At 38.2% G+C, this 27,947-nt stretch overlaps 2 protein-coding genes across 3 annotated transcripts; both read left to right on the forward strand.

Annotated features, from left to right (window-relative positions):
• The first annotated feature begins 16 nt into the window (after nt 1-16).
• On the forward strand, nt 17-12,435 carry ZNF322 (zinc finger protein 322). Its single transcript, XM_081523049.1, has 3 exons — nt 17-327; nt 1,141-1,229; nt 8,043-12,435. The coding sequence occupies exon 3, from the start codon at nt 8,224-8,226 to the stop codon at nt 9,430-9,432; it is 1,209 nt and encodes a 402-aa protein (XP_081379175.1). The 5' UTR covers nt 17-327; nt 1,141-1,229; nt 8,043-8,223; the 3' UTR covers nt 9,433-12,435.
• On the forward strand, nt 17-26,180 carry LOC145518451 (olfactory receptor 2M4-like). Of its 2 annotated transcripts, none has more exons than XM_081523072.1 (4): nt 17-327; nt 1,141-1,229; nt 17,477-17,542; nt 24,733-26,180. In XM_081523072.1, the coding sequence occupies exons 2-4, from the start codon at nt 1,227-1,229 to the stop codon at nt 25,687-25,689; spliced, it is 1,026 nt and encodes a 341-aa protein (XP_081379198.1). In that variant the 5' UTR covers nt 17-327; nt 1,141-1,226; the 3' UTR covers nt 25,690-26,180. The 2 variants fall into 2 exon arrangements, with proteins under 2 accessions (XP_081379198.1, XP_081379199.1); XM_081523073.1 differs by having other exon boundaries at nt 17-183.
• The last annotated feature ends 1,767 nt before the right edge of the window (nt 26,181-27,947 follow it).

Genomic DNA, 27,947 nt, shown 5'->3' on the forward strand with positions numbered 1-27,947 from the left:
ACCGGGGAGATCATGTGATTCTCGGGGGCGGGGTTGCGCCGGCCGCTTCCCAGCCAGGCTGAGAGGGCTCGGGAAGCTAGCTGGCCTTGTTGGCCCTTAAATCGCGTACTAGATGGCCTGGCCCCAGCTACCCTCGCCGAGCCGCGCGAAGAGGGATGCTCCTGGCTCTCGTCGGCCTCCCAGGTTTGCTTTCCTTCTTTTCCCGAAGGTGGGCCCTTAGGTTCACCGTCCGGAGCCTGCGGCCGCCGGGAAAGCCAAACCCCGAGTGTCCGGAGAGTAACCGGAAGTGCCCTCCCAGGCGGAGGGGCGGCGCCGGCTGCAGCCGGGGTAAGCGCGGCCCGCGGGGCTTGGGAGGGGCATGGCCTGCGAGGCCCAGGGTTGTGTGCAGGGGTTCGGCGGGACTGGAGATGCCTCGGCCTCTGCCTGGTAGGAGCAGCCTCTGTTCCTCGCGACGGTGGAAGGTCTGGAAACCCCCCTGAGGGCGGACCGAAAGGCGGTCAATGAAAAGTTGAAAGAAGAGAAGCATAGTACTATCGTTCCTGGAGATAATAGCAAACACTGCCAGACACTTTTCTAAGCGATCTGTATCTTTCACTTTGGGGGAAAAAAACAAGGACGTTGAATGGAGTTCTCCACCCAAAGCCCATCCCTATGTTTAAGGCAAAGATCAGTCATGTTTCATCCAGTCTGTATGCAGAAGAATCTGGTTTTATCATCCCATAATTATTATTGGAAACCGGCATTATATACAACTTTGTATCGTATGCACTTATCAACTGCATCTGGAGGTTTATAGTGGTAGAAGAATGGGTCATTGACCTCAGAAGTTGAGATAATACACTTACAGGCGAAAGATTGAAACAAGTAGAACAGGATTCGGGGCTTTATTATGAAGTTAGTCATTACCCAGAACGGCTTTCAATATTTTGTCTAGAGCTCTCTGGGAAGGAGCCGATGGCCACCAGTGGCATGTAGTTTTTGCAGGAGAAAACAATATGAGAGGTGGGAAGACGTAAGTTATGGTTGAAAGATACTGACCAGACTGGGAAGTAAAGGGGACCAATTTTTAGATGTCCAGCGCCAGAAAAATAAAAGTTTCACAAAAATTTTAAGTTTCTACATTTTTGATTTTTCCTCCAGGAGAGGGAAGAATTGAGTATTGTTAATAACTATGGACTGGAGACCTTTTGGAGCCAAAAGGAAGACAGTCTTGAGTCTTTCTTGTTATGGTAAGTAGCATAGCAAACTGTGTTTCTATATTAATGGTGGAGTTTTAGGGAACAAGTGAGGGAAACTGGAGAACAAGGAATGGGAGAAGATACTTGGAAAGAAGATACATGACCCTTTCTTAGCTTCTGAGGTAACCCTGCCTACCAATGTTAGTGTATTTTCTACTCCTTTCCAACATGCTTTTTCACCATAGGCTTTTAATTATTCCTTCATGATTGATCTGCAGCCCCCAAAAGACAGCATACTCGATGCTTAGGCAGGCCCTGGAGTCAGAAGATGGATATTTACATCCTGGCTCTGCTATTTACTACCTGTGAGTTCTTAGTTATTTAACTGCCCTGAGCATCAGTTTTTCTATCTGTAAGGTACAAACATTGCTCTTAATACCTATTTTACAATCTTGGAAAGATGAAATGAGATAATCCATGTAATCATTGAAAAATAAATGAGATAATCCCTAGCCTGGGGCCTGATACAGTAAGCATTAACAGATGGTGCTTTATTGACTTTAATCTACTTGTTCCATACATCCTTTAACTGGAAGGATGGCCTTGGTCTTTGAAGTTCTACACTCAGCCTGTCTGCTTGGACTTTTACTGCCAGCCTGCCTGTTCTGTGCACTCTAGTCCTAGCCATGAAGGGAGAACCAGTCTTTTCCTAGGATGAGATAAGAGAAACCTCTTAGCAAAGGGTACTCTGAAGCTGAGACTTGAAGGATGTATTTTGGTTTGCCATTTGAAACAGCTAGGGCTGTTAGCCTAGCCTAGATTGCTACTGAGGCTTAAAGGATGATGATGACTCTTTTTTGGTTCTGATATTCATTCATATTTTTCATTCATTCAACAGACGTATTCTAGACACTAGGAATATTGCAGTGAACAAAAGACTTAAGTCCTAACCATAATGAAAATTATATTCTAACAGGAGAGAGAAACAAGCAAACAGATATAAAATACCACAAAGTTGGATGATAAGTGCTATGGAGAGAAATAATACATGCTAAGAGGACATAGCTATTTTAGTTAAAGTTGCCAAGATGTGCCTCTTTTTGAGGAAATAATTTTCAGTCAGAGACTTGAGTCAAATAAAGGAGCAAACCTCTTGGGTGAAGAGCATTCTAGGTAGATGGAGCAAGTGTAAAGACTCTGATGTGTTATGGGAGGCTGGGAAACTACATTAGGTGGTGCAGTGAGAACCTTAGGTTTTATTGTTAGTGTGGTAGAAACAGTTACAGTATTTTTCACTAGGGAAGTATCATGATTTACTTTAAATTTTGACAGCCAGACTGTATATTATTTTCTAGGTGCTGATATCCATCTAAAAGACTCAAATATGAATAAGAAAATGGTTTCCTTATTTTTAATTTTTTTTCCTTGGTGCCCTACAAATTATTGGCCATTTAGGGCAAATATGACACCCTGAACTGATAAAATTAGGGAATATTATAATTCATTTACCAGGCTATGACCATGTTCAGGATTGTATGTTTATACTCTAACTCTCCTATTGACCTTAACAGTTGTACACATTTTAATAAGATAGAACTCCCAGAAAACCACTGTCTTATGGCTGTTTGCATGACTCCAGAGTTTTACTTAGCTGTGATTCTGAAGTCTTCCTTTTCCTTCTAACATTTCTCCGTATATGTTTTTTTTTTCTAGTTTTTGCATAATCTTCATATTAATCATTAACTGGTGGAGTTACTTCATTATTTATTATTTAGTTAATTATGTTAATGCGTTTTGAACAAGGCTTTGCATAAGAGACAGGCACAGAGGATGACCTCAAGAAATGTTAGGGTTTTTGTGACCCTGAAGATGGAATTAAGAAAATAATAAAACCTACCTTTTACTGAGCATCTGATAATTGAGCACCCAGGTCCTGAGCCAGGTCCTTTATTGACAGTATCCTAGTTCTCATGGCAACTCCTTAAGACATGTAATAGTATCTTCCGTATTTTATCAAAAGGGAAATAAAAGCTGAAGGAAGTAACTTACCCAAGTTTTCATAGCTACAAAAGAACATAGTGGGAATTTGAACCAAAATCTGATTCCAGGGTTTGAACATTCAACTTCAGCTGGCATAGTATACCAACTCTCAGCTCCCATGTTTTTAGAACACAAGATAAGATACATTTAAATTTTGAAACAATTTCATATTTACAAAAAATTGGAAAATAATATAAGAATGCTCATACACCCTTCACCCACAGTCCCTAAATGTTAACATTTTAGTGTATTTGTTTTATGAGTCTGTCTACTTACTTCTCTATACATACATGTACCTTTGTGTACGTTTTTTTTCTGAACCTTTTGAGAGTAAGTTACAGACATAATGCCTCATCTCAAATGATGAGAGAAAAAAGTCCTAAGACATGCTAAGCCTTAAAATCCTAAGAGAATTAACTCCTAAAGTCATAGGTATTTAATGAACTAACTTCTCCCATGTAGTGCTACTAGCTATATGCATCTTTGGGAGAATTTAAAAAATAGTTACTCAAATCATTTTCCATAGGGCTTCATTCTTTCCCAGAATACTAATTGAAAAAGCCTGTCCTAAATACTTAATTTTTTATTCCCTAAAAACAAGTCTATTCTCTTTTATTATCATTATAGTTATCAAAGTTAGGAAATTAACTTTCATATAATACTATTATCTGATCTCGAGACATTATTAGAGTTTAGCTGGTTGTTCCACTAATGTCCTTTTAGGAAAAGAAAAACAAGTTTTTTTTGTTGTCCAAGATCCAATCCACCATCACCCATTTCATTTAATTGTCATGTCTTTATTGTGGAACATATCTTCAGATTTTGTCTTCCATAACTTTGACTTTTTTTTTTTTAAGTTTCAGCCATTTATTTGGCAGAATTTCCTTCAATTTGGCTTTATCTAGTGTTTCCTCTTGATGAGATTCGGGTTGTAATGTTTAATATTCTGTTCCTCTCTTTGTGTCATATTAGGAGACAATTTTATATCTTGTTATTGGTGATGTTAACTGATCATTAGTTAAGATGGCATCTTCCAGGTTTCTGTGAAATTACTTTTTTTTTGTCTTTGTAATTATTAAATATCTAGTGGGGAGATATATTCTGATTGTGTAAATATTCTGATTCTCATAAAGCTTTTCATTCACTGTATTTTTGCTTGAAACAATTATTGCTCTTTGTTTGATTAGACATGTGATGTTTTTAATTCCATCATTTCTTCTACATTTAATTGTTGGCTTCTTTAATAAAGGAAAAAACTTTCCCTTCTCCCTTACTATTTACTCACTTTTTAAATGAGTATGGATACATCGATTCTTACTGTATTACTAATTTGTTACTGTCTATATTTATTTTGATGTTGTTTGTTCCAGATTTGTGTAGTGGCAGCCCTTCAGTGAGGCTTCTGGTCCTCTTAGCATATTATCATCACTTTTTGAGCACTTCCTTGTTTTCTGGCACAACAAGATGTTCCAGGTTCATTGTGTACACTCTAAACCTGAAATTAACCATTTCTTCAGTGAGCCCTGGTTCCTTTCAGTGGGAAGTGGTGTTTAGAAACCAAAATCTGAGTGCTTGGTATGCTCATTACTACTGGGATTTCATTGCTTCTGTGACCTCTCAGCAGACATTAGGAGCCAAAAAAAAAAATAACATTTCTATTTTTTCTGTATATACTTCAAAACTTTGACTTCCTACTGATACTTCTAATTCCAGTTAAACACTGTAGATATAGAGTTCATTCTAGCCTTTCTCTTTTCTATGTTTCTGACTCCCTTATCTGACAGTGAGACATCTGGTTGCCGTTATATTTACTTATTTTGTCATTCCTAGTCTGTGCGTTAAGTAGTGAACCTTTACCAACATGGGGAAAAACTCCTACTAATTACAGTTCAGTAATTGTTTATAGTTCTTTTTATCTTTAGTTTCAGTTTGTATAATTCTAATACTGTATTACAGGATTTTTTAAGTTATTTTCTGCCTCCTGGGTGGTTTTATTATTAATTTGAAATACAGACTTCTTTGTTTTTATTTGAATTCTATTTTTATTATTTTCTCCCCTAGCTTTTCTGTTTATTTATTTATTGAATATGTGAAATCTAGCAGTTTAAAAAGTTAAAATGTGTGTTTTTACAAAAATGTATACTAAAGAAGAGTATGACTCTCTTTCCTTCACCCTTTGGTACCAGTTTCACTTTCCTGTCCTTTTGATCCCATTTCCATCTGCCTTGTAATAACCAAACTCATTAGTTCTATCTTTTCTAAGTTTCTTTTTGACCAAATGAATAGATCCATGTGTAGTTTTTTAAATTTCTACTTCATTCTTACAGAAAATGTAGCATACTTTTTATACCAGTGCTTTCTAAAATTTACAATTTATCCTGAAAACTGCTCCACATCAGTTCAAAAGAGTTACCTTCATCCTGTTTCACAGCTACAGAGTACCTCATTATATGTGAACATACTTGCTCTGTGCCAGATACTGTCCCAGGTGCTAGAGAAACAGCAGCAAATGAAATGAACTAAAATCTTTAAGGGGCTTACGTTCTATGGGGAAAAATAGGACATGAAAGGAGAGGAGAGGTGTTGTATGTGTGGGTCAGCTGGGATGGAGATGTGTCATAATTTAAAATAGGATGGTCAGTTACGGCCTTACTGAGAATATGACAGTTTATCAAAGATTAGAGTGAGATGAGAAAGGGAGCCTTGAAGATCTTGAGGATGAGCACTTGAGCAGGGAGAGACTTACAAGCATAAAGACCTTTGGAATGGAAGTGAACCTGGATTGTTTGAACAAAAGCAAGGAGACCAAGATGACTGGCATGCAGTACAAATGAGAAGAGCAGGGAAGTGTGTCAGAGGGGTAGCTAGGAGTCAGATTTCCTAGGGGCTTGTAGGTTCTAATAGGAGCAGTTTTGTTGGAGCAGTGAAAGTGAGAATTTGCAGTATGTTCCAGCAACCTTGATAAGATTTAAGATAAGAATTAAAGACAATGAACAGATTGATTTCTTTTGAGGAATTTTGCTGTAAAGAGAAGAAACAAAGAAGTGAGAGTAGCTCGAGGGTGAGATGGTTGAGAGAAGTTTCTTGTTGGTGCTTTTGTTTTAGGAGAGGTAACAGCTAGTTTGGGATTAGTATGATCCAGTGGAAAAGAACAAATTGGTATTGCAGAAGAGAGGATAGAATTGCAGGAGTGATGTCCGTGTGGTGAAAAGGGGATGGAATCCAGTTCCCCGACCAACAGATTGTCCTTGGATTGAGAGGGGCAGTTGTCATGCGTGGTAACAGAAGGAGAGATGGAGTGCATGACCGCACTTGCAGGAGGTTGGTTGTGGTGGGAGCATGTGCAAGCGTTTTATATGTTTTTGTTTTTTGCCTTCCTTAGATTTTCTATGTACATTAGAAAGCACAGTCATCAGTTTTTATTTCTTACAGAGGAGGGGGTTTGAATATATGAGGTCAACCATGAAATGATCATTGAAAAGAGTAAGTGTGAAGGACATGGAAAATGGTGTTTCTTTCCCTCTGTTTCTTCTTTAGTATGTTATTGGCAGTTGATAAATACAATAGCTTATTACATTTGTCGTCTTCTCCCTTGAATTAGCCCATTGTTTTTCCTTAGTGTTAGTCTATATTCCTGTATTTCCTGTTGGGCTTGAATCTTTAACTTATCTAGTGGTGTAGCCCTACAGAATTTAGGGCCTGAGTAGAAAGACCTCAGGCTTCCCAGGTGGCTCAGTGATAAAGAATCCACCTGCCAATGCAACAGACAGGGTTCAATCCCTGGGTCAGGAAGAGCCCCTGGAGAAGCAACGAGCAACCCACTGCAGTATTCTTGCCTGAGAAAATGCATGGACAGAGGAGCCTGGTGGGCTGTAGTCCATGGGGTTGCAAAAGAGCTGGACATGACTTAGACAACAACAGAAAGACCTCAGTGTCTCTTCTGTCTGTCTCTCCTTTTTAATCTCCCAGTCATTTGAAGATGTGATTGTCTGTCTTACTGGGGAGGAGGAGTAGAGTGGTTAGACTCTGAGCACAGGGCCCTTTTCAATGTTATAAAGGAGAATTATATAATTGTGATCTTTCTGTGTATAAGCACTTCTTTAAGATGCTCAATCTTTGGGAATTTCAATACATGTGCATCCTTCTAAAAATAAGAAAACCTGTTCCATATCCCATCACTGTACAAAAAAAAAAAAAAGCCTGGCATTAAAGACAGGTTTGAAGCCCAGGCTTTTAGCTATGGTCATTATAGGAGCTAACACAGAATGCTTACCATGAAATACTGATTAACTTATTATTCAACTCAATGATGTGAGGTAACTTCCATCATTCATCCATTTTATAAATGAAGAAACTAGCTACAGAGTGATTAAGAAACTTGCCAGACATCATACAGCTAGGATGATAGTAAGAGAAACTTTTCTCTCTCTTTAACACTGAGAATTCTAATAATCATTAACCATTTCCTTCCAAACGTTCTACAGAAAAGACTGGACAGGTATTTGTAGTCCCTTTTGGGTTGTTTTCCTCAAGAGCAGGCACATTAATTATTAGATGTCTTGATTACTCAGTTGAACCAAGGGAAGAGGAGGAATCCTGGTTTTGAGATCACTTGAGTTGATTAAAGAAACAATTCTTCCTGGTACTTCCCATGTATGTGTTGCTGATTTGTTTTAGTTAGAGAAAAACTTACTGTTTTCAACCCGTGTGAAACGTAGAGCACTTGTGGAATTCGATGCAGAAATTCTGTCTTTTCTACAGCAATTTTAATTTTGAGCATTTTAGTTATGGAAATATAAATAATATTTCTTCTTTGTCTCACAGGGTTGTAAATACCACATAAAGAATGAGTGCATGTGATGTTGGAAACTTGTAGAGAGGAACTGCTCATGACTGAAAGGCCTAAACAGATGTATCTTTCAAATTCTTATCGAGAAAATGACTATGAAGAAAATGATGGGTCAGGAAGACCAGTGGAAAACTCCCTAGGAGAGAGCCATAGAAAATGTACACTTCAGAAGAGAGATATAATCAGAGAACTCAAAAAAGGAAAATATATCATGTATGCCCTCAGAAGGGTAAAAAGATTTTTATTCATGTGCATGAGATTACTCAAATAGATGATCAGATATACCAGTGCCTTGAACGTGAGCAAAACTTTTGTGAAAACTTAGCTCTTATTATGTGTGAGAGAACCCACACTGGGGAGAAACCTTATAGATGTGATATGTGTGAGAAAACCTTCATCCAAAGCTCAGATCTTATTTCACACCAGAGGATCCACAGTTACGAGAAACCGTATAAATGTAGTAAATGTGAGAAGAGCTTTTGGCACCACTTAGCCCTTTCAGGACACCAGAGAACACATGCAGGTAAAAAATTCTATACATGTGATATCTGTGGCAAGAATTTTGGTCAGAGCTCTGATCTGCTTGTCCACCAGCGAAGCCATACAGGCGAGAAACCGTATCTGTGTAGTGAATGTGATAAATGCTTCAGCCGAAGTACAAACCTCATAAGGCACCGAAGAACTCACACAGGTGAGAAACCGTTTAAGTGTCTGGAGTGTGAAAAAGCTTTTAGTGGGAAATCCGATCTTATTAGCCACCAGAGAACTCATACTGGTGAAAGACCCTACAAATGTAATAAGTGTGAGAAAAGTTACCGACACCGGTCAGCCTTCATTGTTCATAAAAGAGTACATACTGGGGAGAAGCCCTATAAGTGTGGTGCCTGTGAGAAATGCTTTGGCCAGAAATCAGACCTTATTGTGCACCAGAGAGTCCACACAGGTGAGAAGCCGTATAAATGCTTGGAATGTATGAGAAGTTTTACCCGGAGTGCCAACCTCATCAGGCACCAGGCAACTCACACTCACACTTTTAAATGCCTTGAATATGAGAAGAGCTTCAGCTGTAGTTCAGACCTTATTGTACATCAAAGAATTCACGTGGAAGAGAAACCGCATCAGTGGTCTGCATGTGAGAGTGGCTTCCTCCTAGGCATGGACTTCGTTGCCCAACAGAAAATGAGAACTCAGACAGAGGAGCTGCATTATAAATACAGTGTCTGTGATAAAAGCTTTCACCAGAGCTCAGCCCTTCTTCAACATCAGACAATCCACATCGGTGAAAAACCATATATCTGTAATGTGGCTGAAAAAGGTCTTGAGCTCAGCCCTCCCCGTGTATCAGAAGCCTCACAGATGTCTTGACCAGACAAGAAGTTGTTATACCATAAAAAAAAAAAAAGATGTATTTACAATGTAAGAGAACTCATTTAAGATGGAGAACTCAAAGCAAATCTCAGACTTTCCTCAGAGCCCAGACTTCACTGGGGACCAGAAAATCTGCAGTTGTAGGAACTTGAGAAATGGTTTGACCAGAGAGCTGTCTTTACAGAACCTTATCAGTCACTGCAGTGAGAAACCTTACAAATGCCCTGAGTTTTTGGAAAACCTTCAGTCCAAGCTCATATCTGATCACCCACAAGAGGATTTATACAGGTGGGAAACTTAGCAAGTTTGGTGAATGTGAGAAAGCTCTCTAGCAATGCTCACCTCTCATTCCAAGAGAATTCAGACCAGAGGATGATATTTTTTTTTAATGCCCTTTGAAGCAGTGCTTCAGACAGTATGCACGCTTCATTGGACATCAGAAAGCCCCACTGGAGAGAAACCCCAACAGTTGTGAAAAAAGCCTCTTAACATAACTGTGACTTTATTACCTATCAGAGAAGCCATACAGGTGAAAATTTGTGTATTTGCCTTGAATGTGGCAGAAGCATTAAATGGAGAGCCTTCTTGGTTTTGCAACACCTCCCCCCCCAAAAAAAAAATCTGATGAAGGACCTTATGAATTCTCTGAATGAGAAAAACTTCTGTCAATGATCAGTTCTTGTACACCAGGGAACTTGTATAAGTGAAAGACCCTATAAATATCCCTAAGTCTAGGGGGAAAAAAACAAAAGCCTTGCAGGAAATCTCTACCTTATTGGGCCCCAAAGAAACTACTCTGGAGAGCATTTTATAAACCTCTATAGAGGTCTAACTGTGGACTGTGTACATTTAATATGTATGAGAAGAACTGTTCTCATAGTTAGTTGACGCTTGTAGTAGAGATGACTTTTAATGGAGTCGACATGCAAACAGTTTTGTTTAGATACCCAGAAACTTGTTCTGGGAAGAGCTAGGGCAGGTCAGAGTAGGCCTGATGGGTAACTCAGGTAAAGATGCTTTTCTTTTATCTGAACCACTGAATGATTGCTTTACTTTCAGTTTTTAAAATTTGGAACTCCAATAAAAGAAAGGACTGTAATTGAGATAGAAAGTGTGGCATGTGTTACTGTTGGGGAAAGAAGTACATTGACTTTGCCTCTGTTGATTTTCTAATTCTTGGGTAGAATGGGGACTAGTGTGTTGATACCAGCTTGGAAACCTTCTGCTGGTTGTGAAAAGAACTAAACAGCTAGGGAGTAGTTATCCTAAATCAAAACACTCCCCAGAATTTCCCCTTTGGAGGACCAGCCTCATAACAAGGCAGAATGCTCAGCATTTTACTTGGTGTGAATTGAGGCATACCTTCAGCCTCTCCCTAAAATATCTTTCGGATTATTACTGGTATTTGCAGATTCAGCTTTGGGATTTGTTTATCAACACAGAAGTGCAAATTCCAGGATGATCATTATGATTTTGCTAGTTGCCATATTTTTGTGACTTCTTTTATCATGTTTCTTTCAACGGTAAGATACACTCAATCAACTCCTTGCAAAATGTTTAAGGGAAGGCTGACAGAAAGACTCAAGTCTGAGTCGGCACAGAGTAAAACACATATTGATGCATTATTAATGGAGAAACGACTGATTTTGAGAATCCTGACTGAAAAGCTGGTGGTGGTTTTTTTTTCCCCCCACTCCATCATCCTGTTTATAGCAAATCCAAGCCTCATAATGATATACCTTTCATTTATTTTGGTTCTGCCAAGGAAAGAGAATACTCTTTTATTTCTGGGGAAAAGACAAGTCACCACAATATAAGGTGTACATTTGGCTTGTAAAGTAGGATTCTAAATGCTAGAAGGGAAAAGGAGTTGGCAGATTCATCAGAGGTTTCAGGATAAGCACTTATCTCCAATTTAGTGTAATGATTACCTTTAACATTCTCCGGAAATACTCTAATCCAGGGATCTATAAATGCATGCTTGTGAGGTTTTTTTTTTCCCTTTCCCTCAGATTAAAAGACATTTAATATAAATACTTAAGAGTCATACAGTATTTGGGACTGTAGACTGGTGAATAAATATTTGCGGTCCTCTGATTTATCTTAGCAGATCCTGAACTCTAGACAGCACTGGTGTTTGGACTCATGGGGGTGGCCAGCTGCTACACGGCCATTTTGTGTGTGGCTCCAAGCTCTGATCCTAATGACAGGTTGGTGACCTTGGTAATCTTAGGGTCAGAGGATATAACTCATAGTGATAAGGAATCTGATTCTAGGCCATTTTTTCTTTCTTTTAGAAAACAGATCCTGGAAGTTCATTTGATCTGATGTGTTTTCATAATTTTCATTAGCTCTTACACCATAAAAACTTGCTCAGTGTGATAAGACACACGAGATGTATTTGTTTCTCTTTGATGAAAATCATGCCTATCACTAGTATATGTTTGACAGTTGTAATTCTTTTTTTTTTTTTTTTTTGACAGTTGTAATTCTTAAAATAGTATTGGATGTATGGCTTGGTGGTGATGAAAATTAGTCCTTATGGCTACTTGTTAGTCATTAGAACTTGGAGAAGGGCACAGTTGTAACTTTGGTAGGGCAATGATCTGCCCCTTTCAACTAATCTTACTGGTAATTGTCTCTAGTCTTTTAAGTGAATTAAGGATGGACCATCCCTCAACCAAAACTTTGAGGGTATGAAATAGGTCTGAGGGCTTTTAACCATGGGGAAAAAAAGGTGTTGGTATTACTCATAGAATAACCTGAGGTTGGAGAGGACCACTTGGGAGCCTGTAACCAAAACTAGAAGGTAACTTCTGGAATGGAGGGAGGTTCTCTTGAGACAGTGCCAACCTAAATCTACCTCAGGTAAGTAGTTAGAGGAACTTTGTCAAGATTTCAGACCAAACAAAACACTTGTATTCAGTCAGTGTATTCCTATGCTTTAATGTTTTTGTTTTCCCTTAATTCTTAAATAAAAACATTGTTCTGAAAACTCCATCTTTGCCTCCATTGTACTAAGAAAAAGTGTTTCCCCTATATTTGTGTTACAATAAAGCAGATGTTCAGGAGTCCTTACAGTGTGTACATATATTAAACCATCATCATGTATACTTTAAATACCTTACATTTTCTTTGTCAGTTACACCTCAATAAAGCTAGGGAAAAAGAATAAAGTGGATATTCATGTGACCCTTAGGCCTGCTGGTGACACTAGCCATCGGACCATCGCTTGAATTCCAGGAATTTTTAAAAAATAGGATCCTGGGAATTTTTGATGTTAAGAAAGAGGATGATTGGAAACCTGGAAGGGATTACTGTCTTTGCTGTAGACTTTGGATCCTCTTGGGGCCTCCCCACTGCATTACATACCAAGTGCAGGGAGGAGAAATAGCTTAAACTAACCATATGTGGGGCTAAAACTCAGAAGCCAGCAAAACTGTCATGTTAGTAAGCTGTTGTAGCCACGCTTTCCAGGAAACAAGCTCACTCAGAAGGACTATGCAGATAGTGAAGTGCAGTTTATTACACCGGCGGGCCCAAGGCAGAATCTCCTCTTAGCCAAGGACCCCGACCAGCATTTGTGAAAATCTTTTATACCCCATGTGTACGTGTCTGAACCCACCACCCCAAATTCCTTGAGACTTACATAAACAAAGGAAAGGTAAATACGATCACAATAACCCCATCATTCATGTGTTATGTGTTCAAAGAGTCAATAATCAATAAGCCCGAGGTTACAGAAAAATTTATGACCTGTCCGGAGGTAGGGGGATCAGTGTGTTTTAGGTGATGAGTAACCTGGATATGATCTTCAAGGTTCCCCTGTCCGGCAGGGGTCTTATCCTTCTATTGTCGTTTGCATAGGCACTAAGCACAAAGTTCAGAGTCCATTAGAGAGGTAGCCGAGCATGATCAGCATGAACAGGCCTAAGATAGAGTCCAGGCCCTATGAATTCCTTCTTCAAAGCTACACCCTCAAAGGACGATTTTTGAACTTTCAATTCCCAGTAAGTAGAATCCACATATGACTCTAGTTCTACCTTTCTCCCACCTTGTCTTATCATTTGTTGGAGATGGTAAAAATGATGGCATTGGTGTACCTCCCATTACAAAGTTTGCTCCAGTTTACATCTACTTGCTCTGTCACAGAATAGGTCCCAATGTTTTAAGTGGCTCTCATTGTGGGAAACGAATAAGAGTTAAGACAGTTTGTGTTGTCTGAAATTTGGATTGGTGAAAAGGGGAGGGGACAATTGGTGAAAAGGCCTGTGGCCTTCCTGCTTATTCCCCCCACTTAAAGTGATGCTGGGCTGTGGTGAGAAATATTTCTGGAAAAAACTCTAGGCATATCCCTTACAAGTAAGTAGAGGAGGGATGGTGCCACACTGTCTCTGGGTAGGAGAAGGGAAAGGTGCTTCCCAGGACACACACATGCCACCGGAGTTGAAATAGTTCACATTGCTTCTGGGATGACGGGGGTGGGGCAGATTTGTAATGCAACTGAAGCTTTCTTGTTTCACGCCCCAAACGTTAGCTTGTGTCATTACTCTACCCAAGTGGAGACTTGAACTTAAAAGTGAGGGAGCCTGAAGGCTGTTTGTTAAGCCTTGCAGAAAGAATCCTTTTTTCCACCTGGCAGAGGGCACTTTAAAAATAAAGATATAGGGATCCTACTATCAGTAGTGACTGATAACATCAAATAACTGGTAATCAGTGAAGAAAAGAGAAGACCCGTGGAGTAACTCCTGATGTTTATCTTTTATACCCACTTTCAAATTCTCTGCAACCCTCTTGTACCCGGGAATCTTTAGTCTTAATTTCCTGCCTCAAAAAGTTGCATTAATACATCTGAGAAAGAGAAGTATTTTATACAGAATTCTAAGTGGACCTCGTCACTAACGAATCCTGCACCTCTTCTAAATGAGGAGTCTGTCTCCCAGGTGGAGAAGTTGGTGCTGCTTTGGAACACACGAGGACAGTTTGGGGGCAGTAGGGCCATATCCTGGTTTGCCAGCAGGCTGTTTAAACCAGATCAGTAGTTCGGACTGGGCAGGGGACTGATAAGGGAGTTGTATGGAACTGTCACTGCTGCCATGACCTGGCTTTTCTGTCAACGTCATAAGCCCACACTCTCAGGCCTCATTCTCCATCCCTATTCAGCCACCACCACCACCACCCCCATAAGATCATCGACTACACCAAGAAAAACCTCCAGTAGTCAGAGACCTCCTGACCACTTCACATCTCTCTACCCTGCCTTTCTTATCCTGAAGCAATAAATATCCTAGCTCATTTAACATGCCAAGCTCATTCTCTCCAACAACCTCTGGAACCTTCCTTGTTTATCTCTCTATGGATTTTTCACTTATTTCTTTCATTAAGATTTTTCCCTCACATCTTCAAAAAAATATAGATGTCCTTTCATTCCCTGTCTTTTTTTTTTAAGTTTAGGTTGCCCTTAATATGCTAGTTTTTCTCTTCTTTTTTCCCCATTCCAGAATTCACCAGCTAAAAATCATACTGCCTCCACCTCTAAGTATTCATTTCCTATCACTAGCCTCCCTAGTATCTATTCTCTGATGATCAGAAGTGACTGTGTAAGATATCCATGGATAAAGCACTCTACTGGGCAGGCACAATTTTATGAAATGTGGGACAAATGATAACCAATATTTAAAGGGAAGCGCAGTTTTCAAATGGCCATTCTTTGTGTTTCATTGTGCAGCATTAATCTTTATACAGACCGGTAAAGAGTGAGGAGGTTTTTCTCAATACTTTTTCCCTGAGAATTGAGAGTCTCAATAGAGCATCTTTACTGAACATGGATACTTTATGCACCATTGAATCTGGTATCACAAAGCCCAGTTTCAGAGCAAATTGCTCAATAATCTAAATCAGCTACAAAGTAACTTCATGGACTTAGATGAAATGAAGTAGGTAGAATCTTGATAAGCCTCCATGTATCCCTCACACTTACAGGAAAGAGGTGTTCAACTATTCTTACACATTGTGTTACTGGGGCTTCTAAGTGCTTACTGAATGACTCGCCTCCTTGGGTCCTTCTCAGGGAAATGATATGACTCCATGTTTCCTGGTGATCAGAGGAACTAACACATCTCCACAAACTGCACAACTGAGGATGAATATTAGGCATTTGAATCAGAACTTTTAAAGATTTCTATTAGGGTCAGGCAGGAAATTTTAGGGGGAGACGTACAAAGAAAGAGCTAAGAATGTAATGACTGTTGAGTAAGGGCCCGATATCTGATTCACTGCTATTAATATGGAAAAGACCAACAGTGATTGATGATGTCTATTTTAAGACAATGTGTGGCCATCTTGAACATTCAAAATATTCCCCAAGAAATAATAATTTAAAACGAGGTACAAAAAGGAAAATCCCTCATCATCTCAGCAATCATCTCAAGCTCTATGCAGATGAGTTAGCAAATAATTCTGCGCCTTTTCTTAGCCATAGCGAAGTAAATTATCTCTGGCAGCAAGCCTATGCATTATACGAAAGCTGTTTAATGAAGAACGAGCATGTTTGGGGTTTTTTAGTACCTTAATCTAGAAGTGTCAACTGACAAAGGAAATATGATACTTGAAAAAAGCTTAAATAGGTTTTGCTGTGGAATAGAGAACAACAAAATCCGAAGACCAAGATAGCATTGTTAAATGGGAAGAATAGAGCCTTCACAATAGAATCAACAGGGAAGATTTTGTAAATAACAAGGCCTGACTTCTTCCAAAGAGACGCTGATTCAATGAATCCAGAAGGGTCTGATCCTAGAAAACATTTTTTTTGTATCTCCTCAAAAGATTGTAATAAGTATCTAAGGTTGAGAACCACTGACATACAGGCATGAGAAATTGTTAAGATTTTTAAAGTCAGACATTAGGTGAATATTTCAAGCAGTGTATATTATTAATGATGAAAGAAAGGGATCATTCTCCACTACCTGGTGTAAAAAACAATGCTTATGCTGGAAACAGGAATAATTACTTTGATGACCTTGGAAAAAAATGAAGATAACTTCATCAATGTAATTAAAGGCAAGAGACAAAATCCCTGTGGACTAAGAAATTTAACTAGGGGAAAAAAAAACTTAGGAATTTAAACCTTTTTATTTACTCAGTCAGAGCTATTGTATCTTCTTGGGGATCACCAGAAGGTAAGATTGGAAAAAGAAGCTTAAATTACAAAATTTCTAACACCTTTTTGATTTCAGTGAGGTAGATACGGATGGAAACCTATATTATGTTAGATACTTTCAAATCAATAGACATATTTTCTTCTTAACTTGGCCTACCTTAATTCATCCCATATTTAAAATTTAAATAATATTAGTCTTGGCTAGGTCTTGGGTTCTTTTTAAAGGGTATGATGTATATAAGGCATTCTTGTTATTTGTTATCTAATGAGCACTATTTTAAAATTCATTCAGAGAATCTCTTCATGGAACTATTTAATTAATTCAAGACATTTTCCCCTAGGAAAGGACATATGAAACCCCGTGTAAAGCACAGTTCTGTTTGATTAAAATAGTATTTAAAAATAATTTAAGAATAGTACTTTTAAAACTTAAGACATTTTGGTGGCCTATAACTAGTTTAGAAAATGTCATTATACAAAATAATAGGATAAAAATAAAGATGGAAATTAATATATCTTAATATCATTATAATTAACACAAATTAATTTGTGTTAACACCAAATAATTAACACAATGATTGAATTGTGTTCTTCAAAATTTATATATTGAAGTCCCAGTCCCTCAGAATGTGACATTATTTGGAAATATGGTCCTAACAAAGGTGATGTAGTTAAAATAAGGTCACTAGGGTGAGTATTAATGGGAATGACTAGCATCCTTATAAAAAGAGGAAATTAGGAAAAAGACACAAACACAGTGAGATTGCCATGTGAAGGTGAAGGAATACATCAGGGTTATTTTGTACAAGCCAGGGAACAGCAGAGATTGTCAGCAACCACCAGGAGCGAGGAGAATGCCATGAAACTGACTCTTTCTTGCAGCCTTCAGAAGAATCAGTTTTGCAGACACCTGGATCTGACATTTCTAGTCTTCAGAACTGTGAGATGGTAAGTTTTGATTGTTTAATCCTCCTTGTTTTTGATACTTTGTTATGGATATGTAGCAAGCAGATACAATATGATTAAATACCATAAATGTAATAATGGTTATGATTAAGATGGTCAAATCTTATATTTTCTGAGTTCATATATTTTAGATTAAGCTTTATGTTGAGTTATAATTTTTTATTGTTTTTGCAACCACCCTGAGAGATGATATTAGTCTCACTATAGAATTGTTTTTAGAGACAATTCCTGATAATAGTGCTGTCGGCAGTAGAGCAGTGATTCAACCACAGATCTGTCGGATCTTAAAGTCCCAGTTGAGCACTCTGCTCTAAGAGCAGTAGAAGAGACCATGTAACTGAGTTTAGTGAGTGGGGAGCATATTGTCTAATAATGAAATAGACTTCATGAGGATGATGTAGTTGTTCTAGAGTTTGGAATGAAGGAATGAACTGAAAACTTAGGGGCAACTTGGAGAACAAAGTTTATTCTTCATGAGCATACTAACCTGAGCCAAAATCTCACATTGGAAATATTTGGCGATGAAAGAGTAGAATTCTCAGGGATTGTTTTTAAAAAAAAAAAAAATGAGAAAAAACTTCTTGAGATGGTGAAAGTAACCTCTTGCACAGTATCCTGAACCCCAAAAGAAATAGTTGTCGTTAGATTTTCTGTCAGTTTGGAACCTGTGGAGGTCTCTGATGAGGAGAGTGACATAACTCAATGGTACTGAAAAAGGTGGGCTTCCTAGATGGCTCAGTGGGTAAAGAATCTGCCTGCAATGCAGGAGACCCAGGAGACTTGGGTTTGACCCCTGGGTCAGGAAGATCTCCTGGAGGAGGTCACAGCAACCCACTCCCAGTATTCTTGCCTGGAGAATCCCATGGACAGAGGACCCTGGCAGGCTACCGTCCATGAGGTCACTGAGAGTTGGACACAACTGAGCATGGGACTTAAAGGATTTACTTTCTTGGAAATTTAATGTTGCTACTGGGAAAGGAAATTTTCAGACATAGCAGTCTGTCTTCCAACATGTACTATCTTTTTTCTATGTGGAATATCATGAGAAGGTCATCTTTGAAGGCAGAAAAATGGGACTACAGCAGTGGTTCTCAAACATTATGTGCTCAGTCGTGTCTGACTCTTTGCGACCCTATGGACTGTCGATAGCCTGCCAGGCTCCTCTGTCCGTGGGAATTCTCCATGCAAGAATACTGGAGTGGGTTGCCATGTCCTTCTCCAGGAGATCTTCCCAACACAGGTATCGAACCCACATCTCCCGCACTGCAGGCGAATTCTTTACCGACTGAGCCACCAGGGATTAACCAGCATCCAAATCACCTGGAGGCTTATTGAAACATATTTCTGATTCAGTAGGTCTGGGGTGGTGCCTTGAAATGTAAATTTCCTGCAAGTTCCTAGGTGATGTTGATGCTAGTACTTGGTTGGGGAATCAAGTTGTGAGAGTCACTGCACTCGGTGAGTACTTTCTAACCATCTTAAGTCATGCTTACATGCCATGAAAATCCACCTGTCCTGGGACAGGCTTTTTAATGTGCTCTGCCGGATAGTGTTGCTGGGTTATAACTAAGGGAAAATACAACTTACTCTTGGCACCCAAGGAGAATCAACCGCTTCTTACTTGGTATGCCCTGATCATGTCCAGTTTTTATCTGTGCTATCCATTTGGTCTCTCCTCTGTTTCTTATTCTTCACAAGTATCTATATTTGCTCAAAATTTAAACTAATTTAGTCATCTTCCTCAGCAGAGGTTTTTCACTGTTCCTCCTCCAGTTTTCCTTTTACATATATATGTATTTAATTTATATTTGGAAGCATCCTCCTCTTTTAAGTAAGGATATAGGTAAGCTCAGTCTAATTCTGTACTCTAATGAAGTAATTAAGTATAGCCATGTAGTGTTTAATGATACATGTAATGATCGATGACACTTGGGCCCTTAATTCAGGATTACATAGCAGAAAGCATTTTGTGAACATCTGAAAGTGGATTTTATTTTGTGAGAAAGAAAGTAAAATACTTTTCAAAACATTGAACTAACATAATTTAAGATTATTGACTGCACTACACTGGATTGGGAAGATCCCCTGGAGAAGGAAATGGCAACCCAGTCCAGTGTTCTTGCCTGGGAAATACCATGGACAGAGAAGCCTGGCAGACTGCAGTCCCTGGGATCACAAAGAGTCAGACACGACTGAGTGGTTAACACACACCATAGAAAACCCTTTGTAATACTATTTGTATAACTAGAGACAGTCTAGTATGTTCTTGAAAATTACTGAACAACAGTTTTTTTGATCGCTACAAGATGCAGTTTTGCAGGTGTAACCATAAAGAGTATGTTTTAATCTGCTCTTTTAAATCTCCCAACAAATTTCAAACATTAGTTTTTGATCACAAATTCTTTTATTTGTAAAGGATGAAGAAACACTATATGTTCCTAGGAATAGTGATGCACACACAAACACGGGTTCATTCTCTGAATTAAATTCTTGGGAGAGTCTGTTAAACAATGCCAACTGCCTTTTTGCCATATTTCATGTTTTCAATACTGTTACTTAAAGTATATAATTACCAGTAATATGCTGGCTTGAACTAAGTACAAGTTTTCTATGGAAATATAAATTTTATTTAGTTAGTAGAGTATATCCTTAAAGACTCTGGATGTTAACTTGAAGTTTCTGGAGTTTGTGAAGTACAGTAATGGCCACTAATATATGCACAGGATGAGCTGGAAACTCAAGAATCTTCAGGAATAAAGGTTAGTTAGCTTGTATAATAGCTATTAACGTGATAATTAGGATTTGGATTATGAATATAAGAACAGATGCTTTTGTATGAATGAGAGAGCTGCTTTTTTCTTATTGTTAATTAATTATTGTTTTGGCTGCACTGGGTCTTAGTTGTGGCATTCTGGATCTTTCATTGCAATGTCTGGTCTTCTCTCTAGTTGTGGCCCGTGGACTCCAGAGCGTGTAGGTTCAGTGGCTGCAACAATCAGGGACAGGTGGGATCTTAGTTCCTGGACCAAGGGACAGAATTCATGGCCCCTGCGTTGCGAGCGGGAAGTCTTAATCACTGACCCAACAGGGAAGTCGCTGAGAGAGTTAGTTTTAATAACTAATTTGTATGACTATGTGACTGATTCTTTGGGAATAAAAAAGAGAGAAAAATCTAAAATTGTTTTTTATGATTAGATGTACAGTTAAAGAATGAAGGAAGACTGTGGTTATAAATATTTTCAGAAAATAGAATAAAAAAATGGATAAGGACACTGGCAACAATGTATTTATGTCTCCTGCAGATGAGAACTTACATGTGCACATACCTTTGCATCCAAAGGTACATATATAATAATTATAACAATGCAATTTGATAAATGATATTGTAGAACTGTGTTTAGAAAGTGCTAGGAGATTTCCAGCTCAGAATACTGAGGAGTGTATGTAGCAATAAATATCTAGAAAAATGGTATAGATGATCCTATTGGCAAAGCAAAAATAAAGACACAGCTGCAGAGAACAAATGTATGGATACAAAGGGAAAGGTATGGTGAGAGGAACTGGGAGATTGGGGTTGACATATATATGCTATCGATACTATGTATAAAACTGATAACTAATGGGAACATACTGTATAGCACAGGAAACACTACTTAACTGCCCTGTGGTGAACTGAATGGGTAGGAAGTCCAAAAAGGAGGGCATATATGTCATGTAAGGCTGATTCATTTTCTTGTAAGGCAGAAATGAACACAACATTGTAAAGCAACTATACTCCAATAAACACTAATTAAAAAGAAAAGAAAAAATTAGTAAGGACGATGATTAAGGAGGAAGAGATGATCAGCAAGCTAAATATTACACGGAAGGATCAAAACACATGGATATCTGATGAACAAAACAAACCAGAAATTGAGGCAGTCCTGAATCATACACAAAGATCCCCTGTGAAAAGACATTAACTGAAGATCTGTTTACAGAATGCCATTCTAATCAGCCCCACCACCATTCTCTCCCACCCCGACTCATCATGCAGAGCAATTGGCAGCCAAGGGCATACCTGGAAGCCAAAAAATTAAACTGGTACTTCTCTCTAAGACAACAGTCAAATTGACTCAGAAGATTAAGGCTTCTCCTCGGGTGCTGGCACCCCTACATAAAGCTCTCCTCATTTAGGTGTACAGCAAGTCCATCTTAATGGTTAACTCTCCACTAACAATGCCCACATCCAATTTTCTCATTTGCAGGCTCCACTTAAGTAACCAGCTTTCACAATTCAGCTACCGCTTCAGGGTAAAGACTGTAGGAAATCAGTCCTATCTCTACAAAAAGAGAGTAATAGTGCTCCTAAGATTTGCCTAGACTTAAAATTACAAAGGTTGTATTGGTGTCATAATATTTAAATTCATAGACAATCCGTACAATCTTTTGAAAAGATATTCCAGTAAATGTTGCAATAGGGACAATATTTGCCTATGGAAGGGATGGTGAAGTAACACAGTGAGACATAATAGATACTCATATTTCTTATGAATCTGATAAAACCCTCTTTTTGGTAACCTTCTTTCCATGTAAACTTGTTTATTTCTCTAACCAGTTATTAGGAAAATAATTTTGCGTGTGAAAAGTAAGATTCTTGCCAGTTAATATTATCATTAGTAAATAAGGATATTGATTATTTGATGTTTACAAAATAATCCTCTGAACATGGAAGTTTTAGTTCAGTATTGACTGAATTAATGCTAATTATATTAATTTAATTAAGAATGTTCTTTTTTTGGTTGCGCTGGGTCTTCATTACTGTGTGTGGGCTTTCTCTAGTTGCAGTGAACAAGGACTACGCTTCCTTGTGGTGCACCGGCTTCTCATTGTGGTGGCTTCTCTTGTTGCAGAGCACAAGCTCGAGGCCCACGAGCTTCACTGGTTGCAGCACGCGGGCTCAGTAGTTGTGACACACTGACTTTAGTTGCTTCATGGCATGTGGAATTGTCCCAGACCAGGGATCGAACATGGGTCCCCTGCATTGGCAGGCAGATTCTTATCCACTGTACTACCAGGGAAGTCCAAGAATTTTCTTAATTTGTATATTTTTATTTGTGTAGTTGACTTCATTGGCATTTTATTAAGCATAAAATATTATACTATAGAAAAATCGAGATGTTGTGTAACTGTACATAGAGGTAAATGTACCTACCATTACTTTCTTTTGCATTATAAAGTCTCTAGACCTAAAACCCAGTGTATTCTAGGAAAAGCAAAAGGCTAAATATGGATTTGGTCGGTGTTGTAAGTTAGTTTTGTTTGAAAGACTAGACCAAGGCACATTATAGCCCTTGTAGTTTCCTTCCATAAATCACACACGTGAATCACTAATTGCAACATAAAATTTTCAGGAAAGGGCAATCTAGAATGGACATGCAATCTGCACAGGTTAGGAAAGGAGAGTCAGAGAGAAAAGGAAAAATACTGTCTGCAAATGATACCCAGAGGGAAATGACGGGTCACCTGCCACAGTCCAACATCAAAGCAAGGAGAAGCAGTCTCTTGATGAAAGAATTGCATAGGTCTTCTACCAGTGAAGGGATGAGAGCGAGGGAAGGCCAATTCTGGCTGGACTTGAAATATCTAAAATGTTGAGGGGCCCACTTTAAGAAAAAAAGGATACACAGTGATGAATAAAGAGTGGTTAGGTCCTTGAACTGGACCTAAGCTTCAGTTAAATCCTCCTCTAGGTAGGGATGAAGAAACAAAGTGTAGAGAGAATAAAGGGCTTTAAAAATGTGTTGCTTCTTTGCTTGAAAAGTTTCTTGGGATGGAGATGCACTAGAGAAGCCAGAAACATTTAGACCAGGACCAGTGAAACTTGGCTTCAACAGCATTTGAGAGTAAAAGCACAAAACCCATCCAATCTTTAAACATGTTTGGGGAGGGGGGTTCAGGATGGGGAACACATGTAAACCCATGGCTGATTCATATCAATGTATGGCAACAACCACTACAATATTGTGAAGTAATTAGCCTCCAACTGAAATAAATAAATTAATTTTTTTAAAAAAAAAAAAACATGATTGGGTCGAGGCAATGGTGGACACCTTGAGAGAACACCTTTCCTTTAATGATGAAATAAATCATGCCACGAGGTTGCCTGGATTCCTCTTCCTTGATGGTTCAACAACATAAAAAGCTGTCTCTGTTTACTTTGCTCTTGTCTAATCCCATGTAAAACAGTTCCATTTTCCTCTAAACACAATAAGCTGGTCTTGGCTCACTCTCACACTGATAGACATATATCAAGACATTTCTTTCTTCCTTTTGCATCATTAGATACTAATTAATGAAATTTAGCAGAACCACAAGTTATGAAATTTGGGTATCTTCATACACCTTCTTAAAGCTTCCTCATTTTGGTGAATGTGAAAGGAAATCTCAACATGCTACCTTTCTCAAATTGAGACATACATGATAAATTTTCCCCCTCTCTCCACCTATATTATTATTTTTCATAAATGATAATTTTGATTTTTTTACTTCTTCATTTACAACTAAGTCACCTAATCATGATGCATCAGTTACTTCAAATGATTTACCAATTATTCTACACTGGAGGTTCATCTTCTGTATAATTTTTTAACTAGTAGTCCTGTTTGATCTGTAAGTCTGGTGCACAAATAAAGTTATATAAATGCAAATGTTCATGTCTCTTAGAAGTAACAGATTATTAGTTGCAGTTATCTTACTATATAGGCAATGACATTCAAAATGCTCTTTTCCTCTGTTACAGAATTTATACATCCTGACACATGTTAAATTTATGTATATGATCCTATTTAATAATTTGTTATATGTTTCTTGAGGAGTCATACACTCTGTCTGGATGCTATGGTTTGCATTGATATCTTATTTAATAATTATAGCAACTCAATTAAAAAGTTATTTCTGCCGTGTAAAGGAAATAAAATAAAGCACAGAGAAGTAACTTGTCAGAGGACATGTAGGTTGGCAGTGGTGGAGCTTGAGTGTGATTAATGCCACCTGACTGCAAAGTCTCTGCTCATTCTTTTTCAGGCCTGACCATATCATGTATGTTGGTTTACTAGAGTACCACACATAGAGTGGATGATGAATAAATAATAACTTGGATAGTTAACGTTTGTGACTTCTTGTGCTTCTAGATAAAGAAGCCATTCATCATGGAGTGGGACAATCAGACATTCAACCCTGACTTCATCTTGATGGGAATTTTTAGTTACACGCCCACTCACATCTTTCTCTTCTCTCTGGTCCTGGGCCTCTTCACAGTGGCGCTCTTGGCAAACACTCTCATGGTTCTCCTCATCTACCTGGACGCGCGGCTCCACACCCCCATGTACTTCCTCCTCAGCCAGCTCTCCCTCATGGACCTCATGCTCATCTGCACCACTGTGCCCAAGATGGCCCACAGCTACCTGTCTGGCAGGAAGTCCATTTCTGTAGCAGGATGTGAAGCCCAAGTATTCCTCTACGTGTCTCTCCTTGGCGCTGAGTGCTTCTTGCTGGCTGTCATGGCCTATGACCGCTATGTTGCCATTTGCTACCCTCTTCAGTATCCCAGTCTCATGAACTGGAAACTTTGTGGATTCATGGCTGTCTCTACATGGTTCCTTGGTGCCTTTGATGGGATTGTTGAGTTAGCTGCTACTTTGTCTTTCTCCTATTGTAGATCCCGAGAAATAGCTCAGTTCTTCTGTGATGTCCCAGCACTCCTACATCTCTCATGCACGGATACTTCCACATTCGAAACACTTATTTTCATCTGTTGTGTAGTAATGCTGCTCCTCCCTTTGTCACTCATCATCATCTCCTACACACGTGTAATTATAACCATCATTCGCATGAGTTCTGGGGAGGGTTGGCACAAGGCTTTCACCACCTGTACTTCACATCTTATTGTTGTGGGGATGTATTATGGAGCAGCTATGTTCATATATATGAGACCCAATTCTAATCATTCGCCAACCCAGGATAAAATGGTATCGACCTTCTACACCATTCTCACTCCCATGCTGAATCCCCTTATATACAGCCTTCGGAACAAAGATGTGGCCAAAGCATTCAGTAAGGTACTAGGGAAGAGGAAATTTAGAGAATAAATTGGATAATGGTTGCAGGGATTTTTTTCTTTCATAACTCCTGTCTCTCTCTCTGGCAAGTTCATTTATTTAAAAATAACAAAATTTAGCAATAAATGTATAATTTTTCTAAAATAGTCATCAAAGTTGATAAACTCTGGGTACACATTTAGTTTATTGATATATTTTGCATTCATTGAATATTCATTTTGGTTTTAAATACACTCAACAAAGTTCTTGAGAAGTGAATAATTAAGTCAACAAACAGATATACTCCTATTTATAGAACCAAATAATAAATAAAACTGTTTCAAATGCTTTCCCTTATTTTCACAAACCAGATTCTTATTGAAATTCTTATTCAATGATTTATGTACTGAGTTAAATACCACACTTGTCTATTTCATTTTGTCATTAGTTCTTTCAAAATATAGCCACCAGAGAGTCGTGGATATTTGCTCATTTACCAAAAATCTTATTCTATAATAAATACTACTTATTTTGGCCAAAAAGACTTTTTTCTTTTGTTTGACTTCTCTAATACACTGAACATTTGTATATCTGAAGATTTCTTATAGCAGAACCACTTATTTCCAGAGTTTTGACAGATGATGCAGTATCATCAACCTATATTTCATAGGGTTTTTTTTGGTATCCTAAAAATCCACTATGATATAATGAAATCCCAGGGCTGTGAGTCCTACCCAGAAGCTATGATCTATATCATATTTACATACTGAACCATGATGGGAATATTGTTATTCTTCATATCAGAACATTACCCTTTGAATGTGTGTAGAAAAGTTTCCATGAATTTAGTAGTTATTGCAGTAAAGGTGTAATAATATTATTATCACAGAAGCTGCCTACTTTTTTCTTTGTTTTCCTGATGAACATGGTTGGTAACTGAATGAAAATGTTGACTGGTCTCTGATAGCCTTGGTGGAAACCCCATCTCCCATTCTGGGACAATGTACATGGTCTTCCCAAAGGAATATACTCAAATCCAGTAGAAACTCCTCATCTTGGGACAGGTAACAGCACAAAGTGAAACACTTTTGTGTCCATAGAAGACCAGATTTCTATAACATTGGTTCTACCTGGGAAATTGGATAAACCTTATAAAGATTGGGATTTCATTCATGGAACTTGCATATACTTCTTTAATCTACACCTGATATTTGGAGTTGCTATAAAAAGATATATCTAAAAATAAGACACTGGTATTAATTTACTTAAAAAATAGGGGGAAAAAAGTCGTGGCTTCATTTACATGAGGGTGGAGTTGTGAGTCTTATGATTAGATATGTACTCTTATTACAGCCCTTCATTAACCACCTTAAAACACTGAAACCAATGAGTAAATGGAAAAGGGGATTGTTGAGTTTTCCGAGAATGTGATGAGTATCATTGAGAGTGGATCCTTACAGAAATGATGACACCTACATGAAATATTCTTAAATATATTTTAATTTTGAAAGATAGAAATATTTCACAGTTCTTTCCCTAATATTTAAGGAATTGTAGAATTTTTTACCAAGATAAAAAAAAAGACAATGCCAAAATAGAATTCTTGACATGAGATCTTTCCTGATTGAGGTTATAAGGTCACATGATCAAAATAAGTCTTTTAAACTTTCTTCTTTCTTTCATCTGTTTCTCTTTTTTTATATCTATCTTTCTGAGATATCATATACTATTAATGAAAAACATACTATAGTTTTAATTTTTTTATATTGACTTTATGGAGGTTGACTTTGCCTTAGAAAAAGTATGATTAATAATTAATTACTGCTTATATATGAAGTGGCTACTACAACCTGTAAATTTTGTTCATGTGAGCACAGTGTTATCATACTCTTAATTTCTGAAAACCACAGAAATATTTGGACCTTGTATACACGTAAACAAAGGTTTAAATTATGTATCAATGAGATGCTAAAGCAGCTATGTATATTCAAATGGAAGTTGGCCCACTAAAGGCACTCAGTACTCTGCAAGAGTTATTGGAATCCGTATCTTAATAGATAAGTGGAGAAGAGGGTGGTGGCACTATTTATTTCATATCTAATTTCACATAATGGTAGCTAACATTATTTGGGTGAAACTCTATCTGGTACATATTATAATGATGAGTGATGAGCTGAGTTGTACAAACTCGCTGACCACCCTTCATGATGAGAAAAGGCAATGGACCCCAAGAAGGACTTCATTAAGTGCGTTTCTGGTCCATTAATCAGTTTCAGGACATACTGCTTCATCACCATCATCAAAGAGAA

Source organism: Giraffa tippelskirchi, chromosome 8, assembly GCF_054371585.1.
Source record: "Giraffa tippelskirchi isolate mGirTip1 chromosome 8, T2T-mGirTip1v1.2.pri, whole genome shotgun sequence".
Lineage (NCBI taxonomy): Eukaryota > Metazoa > Chordata > Mammalia > Artiodactyla > Giraffidae > Giraffa > Giraffa tippelskirchi.